At 44.4% G+C, this 21,059-nt stretch overlaps 1 protein-coding gene across 5 annotated transcripts in view; it reads right to left on the bottom strand.

Annotated features, from left to right (window-relative positions):
• Window positions 1-572: 572 nt before the first annotated feature.
• The window catches only part of DLG2 (discs large MAGUK scaffold protein 2), a 2,211,856-nt gene continuing 2,191,369 nt past the window's right edge, over window positions 573-21,059 (bottom strand). For all 5 annotated transcript variants that reach the window (XM_040339977.1, XM_040339976.1, XM_040339980.1 and 2 more), the window contains 5 exons: window positions 15,848-15,949; window positions 14,094-14,266; window positions 9,114-9,223; window positions 8,108-8,199; window positions 573-1,498 (listed from right to left, as the gene is read on the bottom strand). In XM_040339977.1, the coding sequence (XP_040195911.1) occupies window positions 1,392-1,498; window positions 8,108-8,199; window positions 9,114-9,223; window positions 14,094-14,266; window positions 15,848-15,949 (584 nt within the window). In that variant the 3' untranslated portion in view covers window positions 573-1,391. The remainder of the gene's footprint in view (window positions 1,499-8,107; window positions 8,200-9,113; window positions 9,224-14,093; window positions 14,267-15,847; window positions 15,950-21,059) is intronic.

Here is a 21,059-nt window from a genome sequence, read left to right on the forward strand (position 1 = left end):
TACTGAGTACCTTACTATGACAGACGAATCATTTTCAATAATTTCTTGTCAATGACGATTTTGCAGTGAAGTTGAACAGATGTGCTATAAAAGGTAGAATAAATAAACTAAGTGATAAAAAAAAAATCGAAATGAATCTTTACATTTACCGATTCCCTACGCATAAGAAAAAAAATATTAAAACATACTTCTGTAACTCTATATATCTCAAGCAATCAGACATTTTTTTTTTTTTTTGCAAAACAATTATCTATATAGCACTCTGTTTCCTTTAACTATAAAACATATATTAAATATTTTTTTTCTTATGAAAAGATACTACTACTTTCAGATTAAACATCACATTCAGTCCAGACAATTTCCATATGAAATGCCTCACAACAAAGTCCATTGACATACGTCAATTATTCAAACTACTTTTTTTTTCTTTTTTTTTTTAAAGCATTTAACTTTTTGTCTTATTGTTAAATAAATACATAAATTAATATTAAACATTTTATACAGAAAATAAATAAATGTATAAATAAAACATGAAACGTGTACATTTTTGTTACCCGGGTTTGTAAAAATGAGTCAAATTTTTGTTCATGTCTTTCACCTGTAACTGCATAAAGAAACAGCTAAAAAAAAACAAAAAAAAACACAAAGTTTTCTGTAAACAAGATCCAACATTGAACACAAAGACAACAAGAAACAAACTCTTTGTAAATGATATTTCTTATATTAATCATGCTGTCCATTTTTTTTACTTTTTTTTTTTAATTAGGTAAACGTTTTTTTTTTTTTTTTTAGATAACCAATTTGTTAAAGTCTTCTGGTATTTTTATGTCGCTAGACTTAGCGGCCATTTTTGTACGGAATGCATTGAGATATTTGTCTGTATGTGTATCTCAGAAGAAGCTAAAGGCTGGTCTTAGATATAATTATTTTATCAACCCCAGGCATCAAGCTTAGCTACAACAATGAAAAGTCAGTTCCGTTCTTCTGTTGTGTTCCATGCCGACAGCCAATAAGGAAAAAAAACCTGAAGAATGCGATGTTGGATGGGCAAGACGTTGAGGAAGAAATTTGTTTAGTGTTGGTAAATTCCGGTAGAGACAGAGGGATTGGCATTTGGCAAGTACCAAGATGTTGGCAAGTACTTGTTGCCCAAAAACATAGCTGGTGCCACCTCAACAGTTATGAACTTGTTCCCGTCTTGCTGTTATCCACTGAAGGCCATGCATCCCTCGTCTCCTTCCTGTTGTACATTCATTGAAATTTCACGGGCCGCAAAAATTTAATTACAAGATAACAAATTTTGAAAAAAGAAGAAGAAAGATCCCAAAAACAAACAAACAATTAAGGTAATTCTTGGAGTTCCATCTAATGATTTATTGTTAATTGCTATATTATAACTTCTCCTTCGAAGGTATCCAGATGTAAGGACCAGACTGTTCCTCAATTACCAGTTTGCATGAGTTATATATGTCATCCAAAGTGTCTCCTTGGACGATTGCTGTAAAAGACAAAAAGTTTTTTTTGTTTGTAAAATGAAAAATTCTTATTTCACATGCTCTAAGATGTAAATGGATAACCGGGGAGATAGAGATGGGGATGACTGAAAAATGTGTTGAGTTTCGGATTTGTTTGTTAACTAGATATGTGCATTCCCGTTCATACGAATGTCATTTTCGGACAAAAATGTTCATTTTCGTACCTGCGGAATAATGTGTACATACGAAAAAATTAAAGCACCAAAATACGAAAACGTCGGGATTACGAATGAGCCGCATAACGAACAACCGCAAATACGAACGAACGATCCGACGAAAATACGACAAAACGAAAACGGCAAAAGAACGAAAATGACATATACAACAAAAGATTTGCATTCTGTATTTTGTTTGAATCCTTTTTCTGTTCGTATGTTCATATGACATCTATAACAAAAGATTTGCATTCTGTATTTTGAATTCCTTTTTTCTGTTCGTAATTTGGTTTCAAACTACAGAATGCAAATCTTTTGTTATAGATGTCATATGAACATACGAACAGAAAAAGCATTCAAACAAAATACAGAATGCAAATCTTTTGTTATAGATGTCATATGAACATACGAACAGAAAAAGGATTCAAACAAAATACAGAATGCAAATCTTTTGTTATAGATGTAATTTTCGTTTTTTTGAATGGGCAGTGAGTGTAGTTAGTGAAGCAGCTTCTCTTTTGTGCTGAGTACAGTAGTACAGTAGAGCCAAATAAACTTTTCTGTGGATTTTCGTCTGAAGGGAGATCAGTTGGCCAGACTTTTGAACCTGGAACCCAAAAATGGTTTTCTGATGGAGTTTAAAAACGAACGAACGTTCGGAAAAACAATCGTTTTTATGTTTGTTGTTAAAAAAGTCTGACCAAGTGTATGGGGCTTAACAATAGTTAATATGGATGAGCCGCGTGTTGAAAGTGCCGCGAATCCCGCAATATATATTTACGAAAGTACAAAATGACGAAAATTCACAAAAATTATTGTCTAACAAGTAACGAACATGAATTAAACAGAATAACGACCCATCCCGCATGTACGAAAATAAAACGGTAACCAAAATACGAAACGATCGGAATACAAAAAAATCGCGTCGTATGAAAAATGAACGGGAACGAACAAGAAAACGGGCATCTTACGAAAAACGAACGGAAACGAACCTACGGAACGATACGAAACGGAACAAAATAATACGAATTTTTTTTCTGTGCACATGTCTATTGTTAACCACTTCAATACCAGACACTTACACCGCCTTCCTGCCCAGGCAATCGGGCGGGAAGTGGTTAAAGGAGAAGTATAGTCAAAGCTTGTTTGGTTGTACTTCTATGGATCACAGGAGTGCAATTTGTTTTGCACTCCTGTGACCCGTTTTCAGCTGTTCTGAAGAGAGCGGACTGAAGTCTGCTCTCTGCTGACTTTACAGAAGTCAGGCCAGGGTGCGTGTCATCATGACAATGGAAGTCGGGATCCGCCAGGTCCCTGGACCGACACCTGTCTCAGCCTCTCAGCGAGCCGCTTACCCAACCCCATACTTCTCTTTTAAGTTAATACATTTATTTCATCATATTCGTTATGTTAGAATAATTTGTTTTGTATATTCAGATTTGTTTTGTATATTCGTTATTTGCAAATTAATTTGAGATTCAAATTTTAGAAAATGTCTATATTAAAGGTCCCTGTAATGGTCAGGGGTTAACGCCGTTTACGATATTCCATTCCACCAACCCAAGACAGCTTATCCGACACTCCACAATCCAGCAGACAGGACCCATTCCATTCCCCAGAATAACGAGACACAAGCTCTTTTCTCTGGGTCCAAACGAATGAACAATTTAATGGTAGACTCAGCTCTTTTTATACAGTTAGCAACCAAATATGGACAATGACTCAACTCCACCCACAACATGACACACGGAACTTCAATACACATTCCTTTAGATGTAAGTCAGACTTTCTGGCACCGAATCTACATGAGTCAGTTACTATAGCTGACATGGCAGACATCATGACTTTTAGAGTGTGTTAACTCACAACACATATTAGCACTTCATATACAACTTCACACAATGAAAGGCTCTTGAGAGGCAGACTTAATTAGCACAATAGAATATCTTAGGAGTCAGACTCAATTAACACCTCAACAGTATGTGTCCCCACATTGAATGAGACTGTCAGGGAAATAGCAGCTCCAGCAGCCGATTTGCGCTACGGTGCATGCCCGAGCGCGGCGCGCGCATGTGCGGTTCTGCCTTTCGGCGCGGTTCTGCGTTACGGCGCTTGCGCGCAACCACGTGCACGTCCACGCACACCAATCAAGGCTCAGCTCTGCCTATTTAAACCAGCCCCAAGCCTATGGCGGGTTGCTGGTTTGTTGTCAGCTGTTACCTGTGTTAAACTTCCTGAACCTGAACTTAGACCTGTTTTTGACCCGAATTGGACCTGACTTCTCTACGCCTTCTCCTGCACTTGATCTCCGGCTTGTTTCATCGGATCTGCTAATGTCTACATCCCTCTGACCTCTGGCTTGAATCTCGGACTCTGCTACCTTCTCCAATCCCTGACCCCTGGCTTGCATCTCGGATCTGCTTACAGTCCCTACTTGAGACTACTCTCAGTTACCTGAACTTTTCCAGCTCCTGACCCACTGCCAGTACCTGCTACTACTTCCTTCTGTGTCCGCTGACCAGCTCCACAGTGATCTCCTATCAACCCACCGTCCACTGCTGGCAACCGGTGCCTCTTTGCGCCCTTCCCCGCTGTCTCCACCTCCGGGGGGGAAGTGCGCAGAGTCGCAAAGGTGAGCCGCTCTCGGCATCTCGGCCTCGGTGAGTACTTATTCTGACAGTCATTCTATTGACCGGTTGAAATTAGTTCTTCTAGACATTAAGGAATATATTGTGGATTACTGTTCCATGCTAAAACAATCCAACATATGTCCCTTATTTCCTGCAATACATGAATTATCATTACTGTCCCATCTCATGTAATCCGAGATATCATTTCTCAGTCATCCTATGCCCCTATTGGACATAGGATGACCCTAGACCCAAGAGTCATTAGTGAAGCTGGCACAGGAGTACTCCGCATCCTTCAAAAGTCTCTGGGTATCACGGGCCATTCCGTTACAGTCCCCCCCCCCCCAATTTTTTTTTAAAGTCAGCAGCTACACATACTGCAGCTGCTGGCTTTTAATAATAGGACACTTACCTGTCCTGCAGCTGATGTTTCCATCAGCTGTCGGGTGCTGCTGCCGCTATTGCGGGTAAGGGAACCCGGCAGTGTAGCCTTTCGGCTTCATGCCAGGAACCCTACTGTGCATGCGTAAAGCCCGCTCCTCTCTCCTATTGGCTCGCAGGCCGGGGGAGGAGGAGGGAGCCCCAATTGTGACATTAAAAGTGGGAAAGGTGCCAATTGTGGCACCGGAGGGGGGGGGGATCAGATGAGTGGAAGTTCCACTTTTGGGTGGAACTCCGCTTTAATTCTATTTTAGTCTATCATTGGTGTGGGCAACAGGACAGGAAACTAGAAAAATTCCAGGTATGGATAATTTTACATAGTTACAGTGCCTTGAAAAAAGTATTCATACCCCTTGCAATTTTCCACATTTTGTCATGTTACAGTCAAAAACATAAATGTATTTTATTGGGATTTTATTTGGTAGACCAACACAAAGTGGCACAAAATTGTGAAGTGGAGGGAAAATAATAAATGGTTTTCATATATTTTTTTATAAATATGTGAAAAGTGTGGTGTACATTTGTATAGCGCCCCCCTCAGTCAATACTTTGTTGAACCTCCTTTCTCTGCAATTACAGCTGCAAGTCTTTTTGGGGATGTCTCTACCAGCTTTGCACATCTAGAGGGACATTTTTGCCCATTCTTCTTTTCAAAATAACTCAAGCTCTTTAACATTAGATGGAGAGCATCTGTGAACAGCAATTTTCAAGTCTTGCCACAGATTCTCAATTGGATTTAGGTCTGGACTTTGATTGGGCCATTCTAACACGTTGTCGTTGTCCTGCTGGAAGGTGAACCTCCGCCCCAGTCTCAAGTCTTTTGTAGACTCTAACAGGTTTTCTTCTAAGATTGCCCTGTATTTGGCTCCATCAATCCTGACCAGCTTTCCTATTCCTGCTGAAGAAAAGCATCCCCACAACATGATGCTGCCACCACCATGTTTCACAGTGGGGATGGTGTGTTCAGGGTGATGTGCAGTGTTAATTTTTCTCCACACAAAGCGCTTTGCTTTTAAGCCAAAAAGTTTTGGTCTCATCTGATCAGAGCACCTTCTTCCACATGTTTGCTGTGTCCTCCACATGGCTTCTCACAAACTGCAAATTGGACTTCTTATGGCTTTCTTTCAACAATGCCACTCAGATTCTAAGATTCTCCCACCTGAGCTGTGGATCTCTGCAGCTCCTCCAGTTACCATGGGCCTCTTGGCTGCTTCTCTGATTAATGCTCTCCTTGCCCGGCCTGTCAGTTTAGGTGGACAGCCATGTCTTGGTAGGTTTGCAGTTGTGCCATACTCTTTCCATTTTCAGATGATGGATTGAACAGAGCTCTGTGAGATGTTCAAACCTTGAGATATTTACTTATAACCTAACCCTGCTTTAAACTTCTCCACAACTTGATCCCTGACCTGTCTGGTGTGTTCCTTGGCCTTCATAATGCTGTTTTTCCACTAAGGTTCTCTAACAAACCTCTGAGGGCTTCACAGAACAGCTGTATTTATACTGAGATTAAATTACACACGGGTGGATTTTATTTACTAATTAGGTAATGTCTGAAGGCTATTGGTTCCACTAATGTTTAGTTATGGGGTATCAGAGTAAAGGGGGCTGAATACAAACGCACACCACACTTTTCACATATTTATTTGTAAAAAAAAATTGAAAACCATTTCTCATTTTCCTTCCACTTCACAATTATGTGCCACTTTGTGTTGGTCTGTCACATGTGCACATGTGACAGACCACCCGCGATCGCTCCACAGAGAACCAGAGAGTAGAGAGAGATCGTCTGTTCCTAGTGATCAGGAACAGCGATCTGTCTGTACTCCCAGGCAGTCCCCTCCCCTCACAGTTAGAAACACCTCCCTGGGAACACATTTAACCCCTTGATCGCCCCCTAGTTTCAACCCCTTCCCTGCCAGTGTCATTTATACAGTAATCAGTATCAGGATATTTTTAGCTCTGATCGCTGTATAAATATCACTGGTCCCAAAAAAGTGTCAAAAGTGTCCGATCTGTCCGCCGGAATGACGCAGTGGCGCTAAAAATCGCTGATCGCCGCCATTACTAGTAAAAAATAATAATAAAAATTCCATAAATATATCACCTATTTTGTAGACGATATAACTTTTGCGCAAACCAATCAATAAACGCTTTTTGGGATTTTTTTAATCAAAAATATGTAGAAGAATACATATTGGCCTAAATTGATGAAGAAATTTGTTTATATATATATATATATATATATATATATATATATATATTTTTTTTTTGGGAAATGTGTTATAGCAAAAAGTAAAAAATAATATAGGGTTGGATTCAAAGAGATTTGCGCATTATTTACGGAGGCGCAGGGCAAAGTTTTTGCCCTGCGCCCCCGCAAATTTGCTCCGCTGCCCTTGATTCACGGAGCAGAAGCTCCGTGAATTGCGCGGGCGCGCCGGCAAAAAGGCCCGGCGCTAGAGCACGCAATTTAAATGATCCCGTAGGGGGCGGGAATCATTTAAATTAGGCGCGTTCCCGCGCCGATCGTAGAGCGCATGCTCCGTCGGGAAACTTTCCCGACGTGCATTGCGGCAAATGACGTCGCAAGGACGTCATTTGCTTCAAAGTGAACGTGAATGGCGTCCAGCGCCATTCACTATTAACTTACGCAAACGACGTAAAATTCAAATTTTGCGACGCGGGAATGACGGGTATACGTAACATGGGCTGCCCCTGCTAATAGCAGGGGCAGCCTTGCGCGAAAACCGCCGTACGTAAACGACGTAAATTGCGTACGCAGGGCTCGCGCAACGTTGTGAAATGGTGTTAGTATGCAATTTGCATACTATACACTGAGCACAACGTGAACGCCACCTAGCGTCCACCGCAAGAATGCAGCCTAAGATATGCGGGCATAAGAGCCTTATGCCGCGCAGATCTTAGGCTGCAGTCGGCGTAACGAGGTTCCTGAATCAGGAGCACTCGTTACGCCGGGGCAAGTAAGCAATTGCGCTGTGTGACCTATGGTTACACAGGCGCAATTGCTTCTTGAATCCGGCCCATATATATTTTTTTCCAAAATTGTCTGTCTTTTTTTGTTTAAAGCGCAAAAAGTAAAAACCGCAGAGGTGATCAAATACCACCAAAAGAAAGTGCTATTTGTGGTAAAAAAAGGACGTCAATGTTATTTGGGTACAACGTCGCACGACTGCGCAATTGTCGGTTAAAGTAACGCAGTGCCGTATCGCAAAAAATGGCCTGGTCATTAAGGGGGTAAATCCTTTCCGAGGCTGAAGTGGTTGAGGGATATCATGACTGTGTGCGACAGAACAGAGACCATTCCTAGGAATTATAATTAGGTCACCTGTAAAAAACTCGGCAAACTCCTGTTCTAATTTTAGTGCGCGGTCGTAGGTTTTCCTGGCTTGTTCTTCTGTCAGACGTTTGCTGATTTCCCTGAAAAATAACAAAATAAGACAAAATAAAAAGGTTGTAAATAAAATAAAAATGTTAAAGTTACTTTTTTAAAGGATTTAGAACACGTTCACACTACTGCGGTGCATTGGCACACTCCTGATAACGTGCATTGAAAATAAAGTGACACTAAACAATATCCTATTTCTCCAAAAATAATCCATACGCGTTCACTACCTAAAGGTTAAATATTTATTTTAATATAAAAATAACAAACGTTATACTTACCTGCTCTGTGCAAGGCTTTTGCACAGAGCGGCACCGATCCTCCTCTTCTGTAGTGCCCCTCCGGCACTCCTGGCTCCTCCCCTTCATCGGGTGCCCCCACGGAGAACCGATTTCCATGGGGGCAACCGTGTGGGCGCGCTCACGAGTCCCGCTGCCGCATCCAATGACACAGACAGCGGGCCCCGCCCCCATGTCACTGGATTTGATGGACAGCAGTGGGAGCCAATGGGAAGCCTACGGGACATGACTTTGCATTAAAGTCTATAGAATGTGACTTTGCATTGAAGTCTATGGAATGTGACTTTGCATTGAAGTCTATGGAATGTGACTTTGCATTGAAGTCTATGGAACGTGACTATGCATTGAAGTCTATAGAATGTGACTTTGCATTGAAGTCTATGGAATGTGACTTTGCATTGAAGTCCGTTGGATGCAATTTTGCATTGAGGTCTATGGGAAGCAGCATGCCATAACTGCCACCATTTTTTTCCCGGCAAAACACTGATAACCCTTTTTTTGGCTGATAATTTTTGGCCACTGATATATCGCTGCATCCTTAGATATATCCTCCATTTCTTTATTCAAAATAAAATAAATTCCTGACACCCTTCCCAGACATTTGCTATTCTTCCCCCATTGTTTTTCAGCAAGTTATACTATATACTTACATTAATGATTCCACAGATTTCGGCTTTATGAAGATCGCTATTGGATATAGTTGTGCTACTTGTAATCGCTTGATAGCGTTTCCTGATACGTCTAGAATGCAGTGCTTCCCCTTGTGAAAACAAGTAAATAAGAGTCAGAAAACAATCAAAACAGGTACAAACAGAGGGGCAGATTCACAAAGCGAGTACTTTCAAATTTCCCGCATCGTATCGTTGTTTTGAATCCTCAAAACAAGATACGACGGCATTTGGGTTAGATCCGACAGGCGTACGTCTTCGTACGCCTTCGGATCTAAGATGGAATTCTTCGGCGTCCGCTGGGTGGCGTTCACGTCGTTTTCCGCGTCGAGTATGCAAATTAGCTATTTCCAACGATCCACGAACGTACGAGCGCCCGTCGCATTTTTTTACGGCGTCTCTAGTCTGCTTTTTTCGGCGTATAGTTAAAGCTGGTATTTCGTCGCGTATAGTTCAACCTGCTATGTTAAGTATGGCAGTCGTTCCCGCGTTTAGTTTAAAAACATTTTTTTCGTTTGCGTAAGTCGTCCGTGAATCGGGATGGACGTAATTTACGTCCAGGTAAAAACAATGACGTCCTTGCGACGTAATTTAGCGCAATGCACGGCGGGAAATTTAGGAACGGAGCATGCGCAGGGACGCGCTTCATTTAAATAAAACACGCCCCCTACTCGCCGCATTTAAATTACGCGCCGTTACGCCGCTTGAGATACACTACCCCGCCGTAACTTACGGCGCAAATTCTTTATGGATTCGATTTAAAGCCAGGTAAGGTACGGCGGCGTAGCGTATCTCAGATACGATGCGCCGGGGCAGATCTTTGTGGATCTGCCCCAGAAGGTGCAATGTTACCAGCACAAGCGGACTACGGCTGAACTTACACAGCACGGCTATTAGCAAGTGGAGCAGCTCATTAAAGCATAGGTGTGCTCTCTGAACTCAGCTCTGCTTGTCCTTTACACCAACTTTTCAACACAGGCACACAGCTCCGACAGGGCCAGGCCGGGATGGGGGGCAGAAGGGATAGCTGCCCCGGGCGCAGCGTTTATTGTAGGGATCGGGGGCGCTTCAAGTTCCTTCCACTATAAGACTGACAGGACTAGTAACGGCAGCAGCACTACTTCCGTCAGCCCAGCGCTGGAAGCAGTAAGGAGAGGAGGAGAGAGCCGGTAGGTGGTGCGGGCTGTGCTCTCTCTTCCCCTCCTCCTCATAAGCTTGCCCATAATGGAGGGGGGGGGGCCTGGGCAATGAATAATCTTGTCCAGGTGTTCTGTCGGGAAGTGTCCCCCCCATCGAATAGTGCCCGGGACAAACTGCTCATGCAACACAACAGCTGATTTGCCGATCAGCTCGGCTGACGTAACCATGGCGCATGCGCACATCGTAGGAAGTATCTCTCGATGGGAGATACCATTTCAAAGGCACAATTTAAACCTATACAAACAGCGGGGGGAGACCGTATTTCTCAAATTGTGCATCGCTGCTGCTGGAGGGCGGCTAACAGCGAGGCACAATGTGAGAACTACAGTCTCCCCCCCGCTGTTTGTATAGTGCCCGTGAAATGGTATCTCCCTTCGAGAGATACCTCCTACAATGTGCGCTTGGGCCCAGGCACGTCACTCCAGCTGATCGGCAACTCATGAGCATCATAGAAAAATGTAACTCATGTGCAGTGGCATGTGGTTGCCATCATCCCTTAAATCAATTATAAACTGAAAAAAACTCAATAAGAGTGGGATTTTTAAGGCAACAAATATAGAACAACAAAATCATAAAAAAAGTATAAATTTATTACAACACATGAATATTAGAAAAACAATATCAATAATCATTATAAAACTTTTCAAATGATACTGTCCGTTACCGCATGTCCAGAGTCAGCAGGCTGTAGGCGTGCAGGACAGAATTTCCAACGCGTTTCGAATCATTGACATTCTTCCTCAGGGTAATTTACAGTATAAGTTTCCTCTCCTCAGGAAATATACTGTATTTATCGGGGTATTGCGCGCTCCGGCGTATAGCGCGCACCCCTAAAGTGGACCTGCATTCCTGTAAAAAAATTGTTTTAGTACTTACAGTTTTGGTGTCTTGCGCGGCGTCCATCGGCGGCCTCGTCGGGTCCGGCGTCCGTCTGCGGCTTCGGCGGTGTCCTCCTCGTCGGGTCCGGCGTCCTTCTGCGGTGTCCTCCCCGCTCGATCCCCGCTTCCCGCGCTGAGTTTGAACTACTGCGCCGGCATATACTGAGCGCAGTACACTCGGGTATAGTCGGGCAGGCTCGGCTCCTCTCGCGGTCAGGTCCTGTGCGTCCTGTACGTCCAGAACGTGACCGCGAGAGGAGCCGAGCCTGCCCGACTATACACGAGTGTACTGCGCTCGGTATATGCCGGCGCAGTAGTTTAAACTCGGTGCGGGAAGCGGGTATCGGCAGGCCCGGATTTCCCACAAGGCCACTGAGGCCAGGCCTTGGGGCGGCAGGGCGCCAAGGGGTGGCAGTGGCATGGAGTCCCCCGGCGCCCGGAACATACAGTTAAGGACGGTTAGTTATGGGGGAATCCGCTCGCTCGTTAACAAGTGATTGCGGCGATGTCGCCGAAATCACTTGTAAAATGTGTGCTCCCGTCCGTCCTCCCCTCTCCCCCCCCCCCACCCCACATACCTCTCTTTGCTGGCTCTGTCTTCGGGACTCCGTCCTCCCCCCGGCCACCAAGTCTGTCTCCTGTCCCTGCTGTCCATGTACACAGTGAGAGGGGAGAGCTGTGCTCTTCCCATCTCAGCTGTGACAGGAGTTCTAGCACAGTGCTAGGACTCCTGTTTTGGAGGTGACAGGGTCAATAAAGAGAACATGTCACCTCCAATTGCCATCACACAGGGAATTGTTTTCTCCTGTGTGATAGCAAAAAAGTTAAGTGAAAAAAAATTGATAAAAAAATAAATAAATAATAAGAAATAATAATTAAATTAATAAAATAAAAATGTAAAGAATAAGAAAAATAATAAGGAAAATAATAAGAAAATTATACAAAAATGCAAAAAAAGTAAGCGACAAGCTACAAAAAAAAAGTAAAAAAATAAAAATAAAATTGAACTAACCGTGCCGCCCATTCTCCGTTGATTTGGGGGGGGGGTTCGGTTGGCAGGGAGGGGGTACATTGCGGAACCTGGCCTTGGGGCAGCAGGGAGAGCAAATCCGGCCCTGGGTATCGGTGTATATCGCGCACCCACGATTTTGCCCTGAATTTCAGGGCAAAAAAGTGCGCGGTATACGCCGATAAATACGGTATGTGTCAGAAGGGTGTGCATCTCAAAAAGACCCAGATGGTAATATTCAAAGTAGGCATCAAACGCACAAAAAGGGGCTCATCATCCCTCCAACCCATAGGGGGGAGGAATAAAGGAATTCCATAAGACGGCATTCAAAAACTTTTCCCACTGTATCACAACTTTAGATGGAGAAACGCGATTGTCCAAGGATCCGTGTAATTTCTATCCAACTGGGAAAAGACCACAGGTGTCCCTCTCAATGAGGCCAAGAAACGGACCTCTCGACCCCTCCAAAAAAGACCCTCCTCATCCTCCAACTCATGGGAGGAAAGTGATGCCAAGTGATGAGCATCATGGGAAATGTAGTTCCAAAACATCTGAGGTGCCAAGGTTTTGCCATCATGGCTCTAGAGCAGGGGTCCTCAAACTACGGCCCGCGGGCCAGATACGGCCCACCAAGGTCTTTTGCCTGGCCCTCCTGGCCTTTTGGGCACAGGTCAGGCTGCATAACTGAGCATAGGTCGGGCTGCATTACTGGGCACAGATCAGGCTGCATAACTGAGCATAGGTCAGGCTGCATTACTGGGCACAGATCAGGCTGCATTACTGGGCACAGATCAGGCTGCATTACTGAGCACAGATCAGGCTGCATTACTGGGCACAGGGCAGGCTGCATTACTGGGCACAGGGCAGGCAGGCTGCATTACTGGGCACAGGGCAGGCAGGCTGCATTACTGGGCACAGGACAGGCTGGCTACATTACTGGGCACAGGACAGGCTGGCTGCATTACTGGGCACAGGACAGGCTGGCTGCATTCAGGGGAGGGCTGGCAGGGGGGGCAGGGTGGAAATCTCCCCCCGGGCTGGTGACACTATGCACAGCCATCGGCCGCCACTACCAAATGCTGTTTTTGCAGAGCAGGAATATGCCTGCTGGAGCTCTGTTAACACAGGTCACGGCCGCTGCTCACCTCCCACTGTGCAGCCGTGCCTGTGTCAGCTCCGAGGTAGATGGCTGCAGAGCTGAGCTATGTCTCGTCTCGCACATAGCTCAGCCTCAGCGCACACCAGCACTGACATCCCCTTCTCTCTCTGCACAGACACGAGGACTCTGATGTAAGGGGAGGCTCTGTGCGGACTCTGATGTAAGGGGGGCCTCTGTGCGAACTCTGATGTAAGGGGGGCCTTAAATTATCACTTTTCCACGCTCTATGGGCCACTTGACTGGACTTGCCCCCCAGGCCTAAGGCTGCCAGCCCTCCCCTGGCTGCATTGCTGGGCACTGATCAGGCTGCCTTGCTGGGCAGACTACATTGCTGGGCACTGTTCAGGCTGCATTGCTGGGTACTGGAGAGGCTAGCTGTGCTTCTGGGCACTGGTCAGGCTGCGCTGCTGGGCATTTATGAGGCTGCATTGATCCGGCCCCCCAAGAATCTGAGGGACAGTGAACTGGCCCCCTGTTTAAAAAGTTTGAGGACCCCTGCTCTAGAGTATAAGTTCATGGTTGCATAAGTGACCATGAACTTATAGCAGAGGGGTCCTCTAGACTCTGGTATTCGATTAAGAGTTGTGGTCGGTGGCGGACAAGCTGTTGATCACTTATATTCAATAAAATACACTTTTATGTTATAAAAAAAAAAAAAAACGAAAAGAAAACAAAATATACACAATACCTAAAGCAATCCCAATAGCAATGCTTACCCTTTCTGCTACAAACTTTACAGACTGTACACTGGTTCCATAAAGATTGTCATTGTATTGCCCGGCCTCTATGAATTTGTGCTCCTGGATGTCCTTTTCCATCTGTTCCCTGGACATGACAAAGTGGTAGTCTCTACCGTCCACCTCGTAGTCTCTCTTTGCTCTCGTCGTATCTACAGGAGAGCACAAAGCGTTATACGTTGTGTTTAATCTCTTGCCTACTGGCCACTTTCACCCCCTTCCTGCTGTCGCACTTTGAATGACAATTGCGCGGTCACGCAGCACTGTACCCATATGACATTTTTATCATGTTTCTTTCACACGAATAGAGATTTCTTTTGGTGGCATTTAATCCCCGCTGGGTTTTTTATTTTTTGCTAAACAAATTTAAAAAAGACCAACATTTCTGAAAAAAAAACTTTTTTTAACTTTCTGTTATAAAATGTTGCAAACAGGGGGGTAGATTCAGTAACATCTGCGCTTTTATCACGTAGGCGCAGGGCACCGTTTTTGCCCTGCGCCCACGCAAATTTTCTGCGCTACCCGCGATTCACGGAGCAGTAGCTCCGTAAATTGCGTGTGCGCTCCGGCAAAATGCCCCGGCGTAAGCACGCGCAATTTAAATGATCCTGTAGGGGGCGGGAATCATTTAAATGATGAAACTTTCCCGACGTGCATTGCGGCAAATGACGTCGCAAGGACGTCATTTGCTTCAAAGTGAATGTGAATGGCGTCCAGCGCCATTCACGAATCACTTACGCAAACTACGTAAAATTCAAATTTCGCGACGCGGGAACGACGGGTGTACGTAACATTGGCTGCCCCTGCTGATAGCAGGGGCAGCCTTACGCGAAAACCGCCGTACGCAAACGACGTAAACTGCGTACGCAGGGCTCGCGTAACGTTGTGAATCGGCGTTAGTATGCAATTTGCATACTATACGCTGAGCACAACGGGAACGCCACCTAGCGGCCATCGCAAGAATGCAGCCTAAGATATGCGGGCATAAGAGCCTTATGCCACGCATATCTTAGGCTGCAGTCGGCGTAACGAGGTTCCTGAATCAGGAGCATTCGTTACGCCGGCGCAAGTAAGCTACGTGAATCTACCCCAGTGAGTCGTAATGTGTGCTGTAACCTCTAGCAACCAACCAGTCAGTAAGCAGTAATGATATGCTGTAACCTCTGGCAACCAATCGCAATCACTTCCTGATCTGATACAGTAAACTAATTTTAAGTCTAGCTGATATTTATTGTATGTCTGAGAGCAGGTGGTGAAATTGCATGTGTGGGGGGGGGGGTGGGGAGAAAAGTTTTGCCCAGGGTGTAATCAATAGTAAAAATGGCCCTGATGCATACATAGGTGTGTGCAGCCTATTGCATTAGGGTGTGCACCCCAAAGCCAAAACACACTCTACCGATCGCTCGCGGTGTTCATTCAGAAAGGGAAGGGGCCAGTAAATTACATATTTACTGGCCCCTTCCCCACTCCTAAAACATCCCAGCAGCAACATCCGATAGGAGAGGAGGGAAGCTGGCAGCGCTGCAGGGAAAAGATGGGAGCCAGGGCAGTAAGAGGGAATCTGTGCTGCACAGGGTGATTAGGGTGTGCCTGGGCACATCTGGCACACCCTGTGCGCACACCTTATGGTTATGCATACAACTCAATTTCAATGTATTTAACATTTATATTACACTTAACACATACATAAATCCTGAACACCTCCGTAAATAATCCCAATAAAGTCAACTTACGTGGTACACATGAGCCAAACTTGTCAGGGAATTCGGATATCAGGTCGTCATTGATCCGATCTTTCATAGGGCCAAGAATAATGACCGGCCTGGTGTAATTAACTGCCAAAAAAAGACAAGCATGTCACCCTTTATTTTGCATTGTGCAACACTACCATAGAACTCAAAAAAATAAATGTAGTGCCCCATTCAAAGTATTATCCTCTCCCTTAGCTTCCCCTTTAGCCTCTCTGGTAAGGTAATAAACTCACCTGTTAATCCTGCCAGCCAACTCCAGAGCATCCCATTCCTTTAGATCGGGTGACAATGCTGATTCTCAACATCTCTATAGAGGGCAGTGTTCTCGCCCTCGGGTCAGCTGTAGGGTGAAGTGCATGCGCAGTGGGGGGTGCCACTATCCCTGCTTCCTGTTCTTTGTCTCCAACATCACTTGTTCACAACAGCTCACAACTGCCATTGGCACAGCCACTAGGGGTCTCAAACGGGCGGCCCTCCAGCTGTTGAAAAACTACAAGTCCCATGAGGCATTGCAAGGCTGACAGCTACAAGCATGACTCCCTCAGACAGAGCCATGATGGGACGTGTAGTTTTGCAACAGCTGGAGGGCCGCCAGTTTGAGACCCCTGTACATATTCAATCAGATTGACATATACATTCACTGGCCACTTTATTATATACACCTTGTTACCGTGTTTCCCCGAAAATAAGCCCGGGTCCTATATTAATTTTGGCAACCAAAAGCACGGTAGGGCTTATTTTCAGGGTAGGGCTTACTATTGTGCGGTCTTCTCTACCCCTCTCTGCCTGACAGGAATCCCCTGTGTGAAGTAAAGTAAAATGTATTGTGTCAGGTACCTTATTATAGCGCTGCTCCTGGCTTCCATAGCCTGCCTGAGCTCTTCCACAAGCTAAATTTTACAGATGGAGGGGGCGGACATCCCCCACTGACAGGCAGGAGAAGGAGATCTGAGTGCCGTTCTGGGCTTCCATAGCCCACCTGAGCTATCTTCCACAAGCCGAGCATTGCAGAGGGAGGGGGGTCGAGAACCCCCGCTGACAGACAGGAGAAGAGGAGGAGACAACCACTTCAAACTAAGGTAGGTCTTATTTTCAGAGTAGGTCTTACTTTCGGGGAAACACGGTAGTACCGGGTTGGACCCCCTTTTGCCCTCATTCTTGGTGTGACGATCCTGTCTTGCTATTTTTATATTTGATTAATTGGATCTCAACTGCGGAGGTTTCTCAGTGTAAACCAAAAGTCACTCTATAGTATGGTTAAGAGTTAATGGTTTATATCATCACAACCTCAGATAGAGCACCAGCATAATCAAGAAAGCTTATTAACTCATAAGCCTTTATAATGCAGTTTAAAGTCACAGTCTATGAATAAGTAGGTATAAGGTTTTTGGTAGCAGTATTACTTAATGTTTCTTACTGAAAGCAGTGCAGATAGAGCCAACACATATATGTATATGTATATATATCACAAGCTGAGACCATGCATAAGTATATTCAGGCAGGACTTGGATATTGAGATATGCAATTGATAGACAAGCACAGTTCAGTATAGGCTGGAGATCTTAACAATTTGTGTAGAGATACTTGCGGTACTGCTGGTAGAAACAGAGATGGCTATATTCAGGTCTGCAGAGTGCTGGTACAGATGGGAAGCCTGAGAAGCTGAAGGGTGAGCTGATCCCAATCCTGGATGGACAGACTGTGGGCAGAGGGCTGCAGGGAGCGCTGATCCTGGTGCTGGAGGGACGAAGAGAGTGTCTCCTGATAGCAGGTCCACAGGGTTTGAGGAGCGGGTCCTGGGTGACGGCAGGGGTCCAACAAAATAGCGGAACACCCTGCCGTCATTGCTGCGTGTTTAAATAGCCCGCACAGCGCGGGAAACGAGGAGTCTCTCTGGGGGCGCGCTTCCGCGTTCCAGCGTGGAACGCAAGCCGCGGCGCACAGGAAGTGACACGCCAGAGTCAGGGAGACGAGCGCAGCTAACAGGATTAGGTAAGGCTGCGCTCGTCCTGTTCAATACAACGCCAGTAACGTTACATACTCCCCTCCTCAATGGGGCACCACCAGTGCCAATAATAGGTGAAGGACGAGTGGGGTACCTCTGATGGAATTGTCTAATTAAACGAGGAGCATGAATGTGGGAAGAATTTTCCCAAGAATCTTCAAGTTGGGAGTACCCTTTCCAACGTATTAAATATTGAATGCCAGAACCTCTTTGTCTAGAATCCAGAATCTTTTCTACTTCGTATTCTGTCTCGCCCAGAACTTCAACTGGTGGAGGAGGTTGGGCAGCCCTGTTGGAAAATGTATTGGGTACATACGGTTTTATAAGAGAGACATGAAAAACTGGATGTATCTTCCAATCAAGGGGTAAACGTAGTTTTACTGCATTAGAGTTAATTACTTGAGAAATAGGATATGGACCTATGAATTGACGACCCAACTTTTTCGATGGTAAATTTAGACGTAGATTTCTGGTAGACAGCCAAACTAGATCACCAACGTCGTAAGAAGGAGGTACTGACCTATGAAGATCATAATTTCGTTTTTGTCGTGTTTGCGCACTTTCTAGGTTTGACCGTATGATTGGAATGGTGTTTTTTAGGGTGGTGAGATAATCGTCTACTGCAGGTACTTCGTTAGAAAGAAATGAAGTCGGTAAACTGTTTGGGTGAAACCCATAGTTAGCAAAAAATGGTGAGAGTAGTGACGAAGAGCTGGTTGAATTATTGTATGCAAATTCTGCATGGGGAAGTAGTTGAAACCAGTCATCTTGGAGATGAGTGCAGTAACAGCGTAAATACTGTTCCAAGATTTGGTTAATACGTTCTGTCTGCCCGTTCGTTTGAGGATGGTAGGCCGTGGACATTCTATGATCAATTTTCAGTGCCTTACACAAAGCTTTCCAAAACTTGGAGATGAACTGAGATCCTCGATCGGAGATAATTTGAGTGGGTAACCCATGCAACTTAAGAACATTGTTTATGAAAGCTGTTGCTGTCTCTAGTGAAGTTGGAAGATTCTTTAAGGGAATAAAATGTGCCATTTTAGTGAATAGGTCTACAGTGACCATAATGGTATTAGCCCCATTCGATCTAGGAAGCTCGACTATAAAGTCCATTGATACAACCTCCCATGGTCTGTTGGGTATTGGGAGGGAGGTAAGTAGACCAAATGGCGGTCTCCTAGAAGATTTGTTGCTGGCACAAATCTCGCAGGAAGAAACATATTCTTGCACCATTTTAGCTAATTGAGGCCACCAATAGTGTCTTTTAACAAGATGTATTGTCTTGGTGATTCCGGGATGACCAGCTAATGGAGAATCATGTAATTGTCTAAGTAATAACAACCGTAATTTTGAAGGGACATACAATTTATTTTTAAAGGTGTATAATCCGTCTGTTTGTTTTGTAACACCATTAGGAAGCTCAGAAGTATCTGTGGATATGGTTTGAGAGAGTAACTGTTTAAAGGAAGTAGTTATTCCTATGAATCGGTTATCAGGAATGATAGAATGAGGTGGTGACTCGATAGAACGGTCTTCATTCATGCGGGATAAGGAATCCGCTTTTAAGTTTTGTGTACCCGGTCTATAGGAGATTTGAAAATCAAATCGATCAAAGAACAAGCTCCATCTCACCTGACGGGCGGACAAGGTTTTGCAGGCCTTCAGATGTTGCAAATTTCGGTGATCTGTCAAAATAGTGATCGGATGTGTAGAACCCTCAAGAAGGTGTCTCCAATTGGCTAGAGCATCTCTGATTGCTAGGAGTTCTTTTTCTCCAATTGGGTAATTCCTTTCTGCACTGGTTAAAGTTCTGGAATAGAATGCCACTGGATGTAAAGGTTCAGACCCATTTTGTTGTTGTGAAAGTACTGCGCCTAATGCGAAATGTGATGCATCAACTTCTACGGTGAAGAAGAATGAAGGATCAGGTAGTTGGAGAATAGGGGCAGTAGTATAAGATTGTTTAAGTGTCTCAAAAGCTGCTTGTGCCTCATTAGTCAATTTGAAAGGTGTGTTTTTACTTGTTAGGGCATTCAGGGGCTTCACAATCTGCGAAAAGTTTTTAATGAATTTTCGGTAATAATTAGAAAAACCAAGGAAGCGCTGTAAAGCCTTCCTAGAATGGGGAACTGGCCAGGAGAGAATACAATCAACTTTTGAATTGTCCATCTGTATACCTTCTGGGGTGATTTGGTACCCAAGGAAAGAAACACTGGTCTGGTTGAAAACACATTTTTCGAGTTTGACGTAGAGGCAATGTGTTCTGAGTCTGCCTAAAACCCATCTGACATGCTTAGTATGTTCTTCAAAGGTGTCGGAATAAATCAAGATATCGTCCAGATAGATCACGACGCAAACGTCTAGTAAATCACGAAAAATGTCATTAATAAAACGTTGGAAGGTTGCAGGTGCATTTGATAAACCAAATGGCATCACTAAGCACTCAAATAAACCGTAACGAGTTTTAAAGGCAGTTTTCCACTCGTCGCCTGGACGAATTCTGATCAAATTGTAAGCACCCCTGAGATCTAGCTTTGTGAAAATTTTAGAAGTTTGCAGCCTTTCTATTAATTCTGGAATTAGTGGCAATGGGTAACGATTTTTTATCGTGATGTTATTCAATGAACGATAATCGATTACAGGTCTGAGAGATCCGTCTTTTTTTTTTACAAAGAACATGGCAGCACTAGCTGGAGAGGTAGAGGGTCTAATGAAACCCTTTCTAAGGTTGTCATCCAGGTATTCCTTGAGATAACCCAATTCAGGCTGTGATAATGGATAAATTCTCGCAGTGGGAATGGTAGCCTCTGGGATTAGATCAATAGGACAATCATAAATTCTATGAGGTGGAAGGGTCTCAGCTTTGGTTTTGCTGAAAACGTCTAAGAAGTCCATTAAATAAGATGGAACACCATTGAAGTTTACATTATTTACAAAAGAGTTATGTGAGGGATAGCAAGTATGTTTGCAATAAGGAGAATCTAAACAAAGTGAAGTTTTGGACCAATGAAAGGTTGGTTGATGGATGTGCAACCATGGTAACCCTAGAACGACCGGGAATAAGGGGGATGGGATGATGTCAAATACAAGATTCTCCATATGTACATTATCACATGTAACTAATAATGGGGCGGTTTGAGACAGTACTGGACCAAAGAAGGATTCGGATCCGTCAATGAAAGTGAC

Source organism: Rana temporaria, chromosome 2 (assembly GCF_905171775.1).
Source record: "Rana temporaria chromosome 2, aRanTem1.1, whole genome shotgun sequence".
NCBI classification, from domain to species: domain Eukaryota; kingdom Metazoa; phylum Chordata; class Amphibia; order Anura; family Ranidae; genus Rana; species Rana temporaria.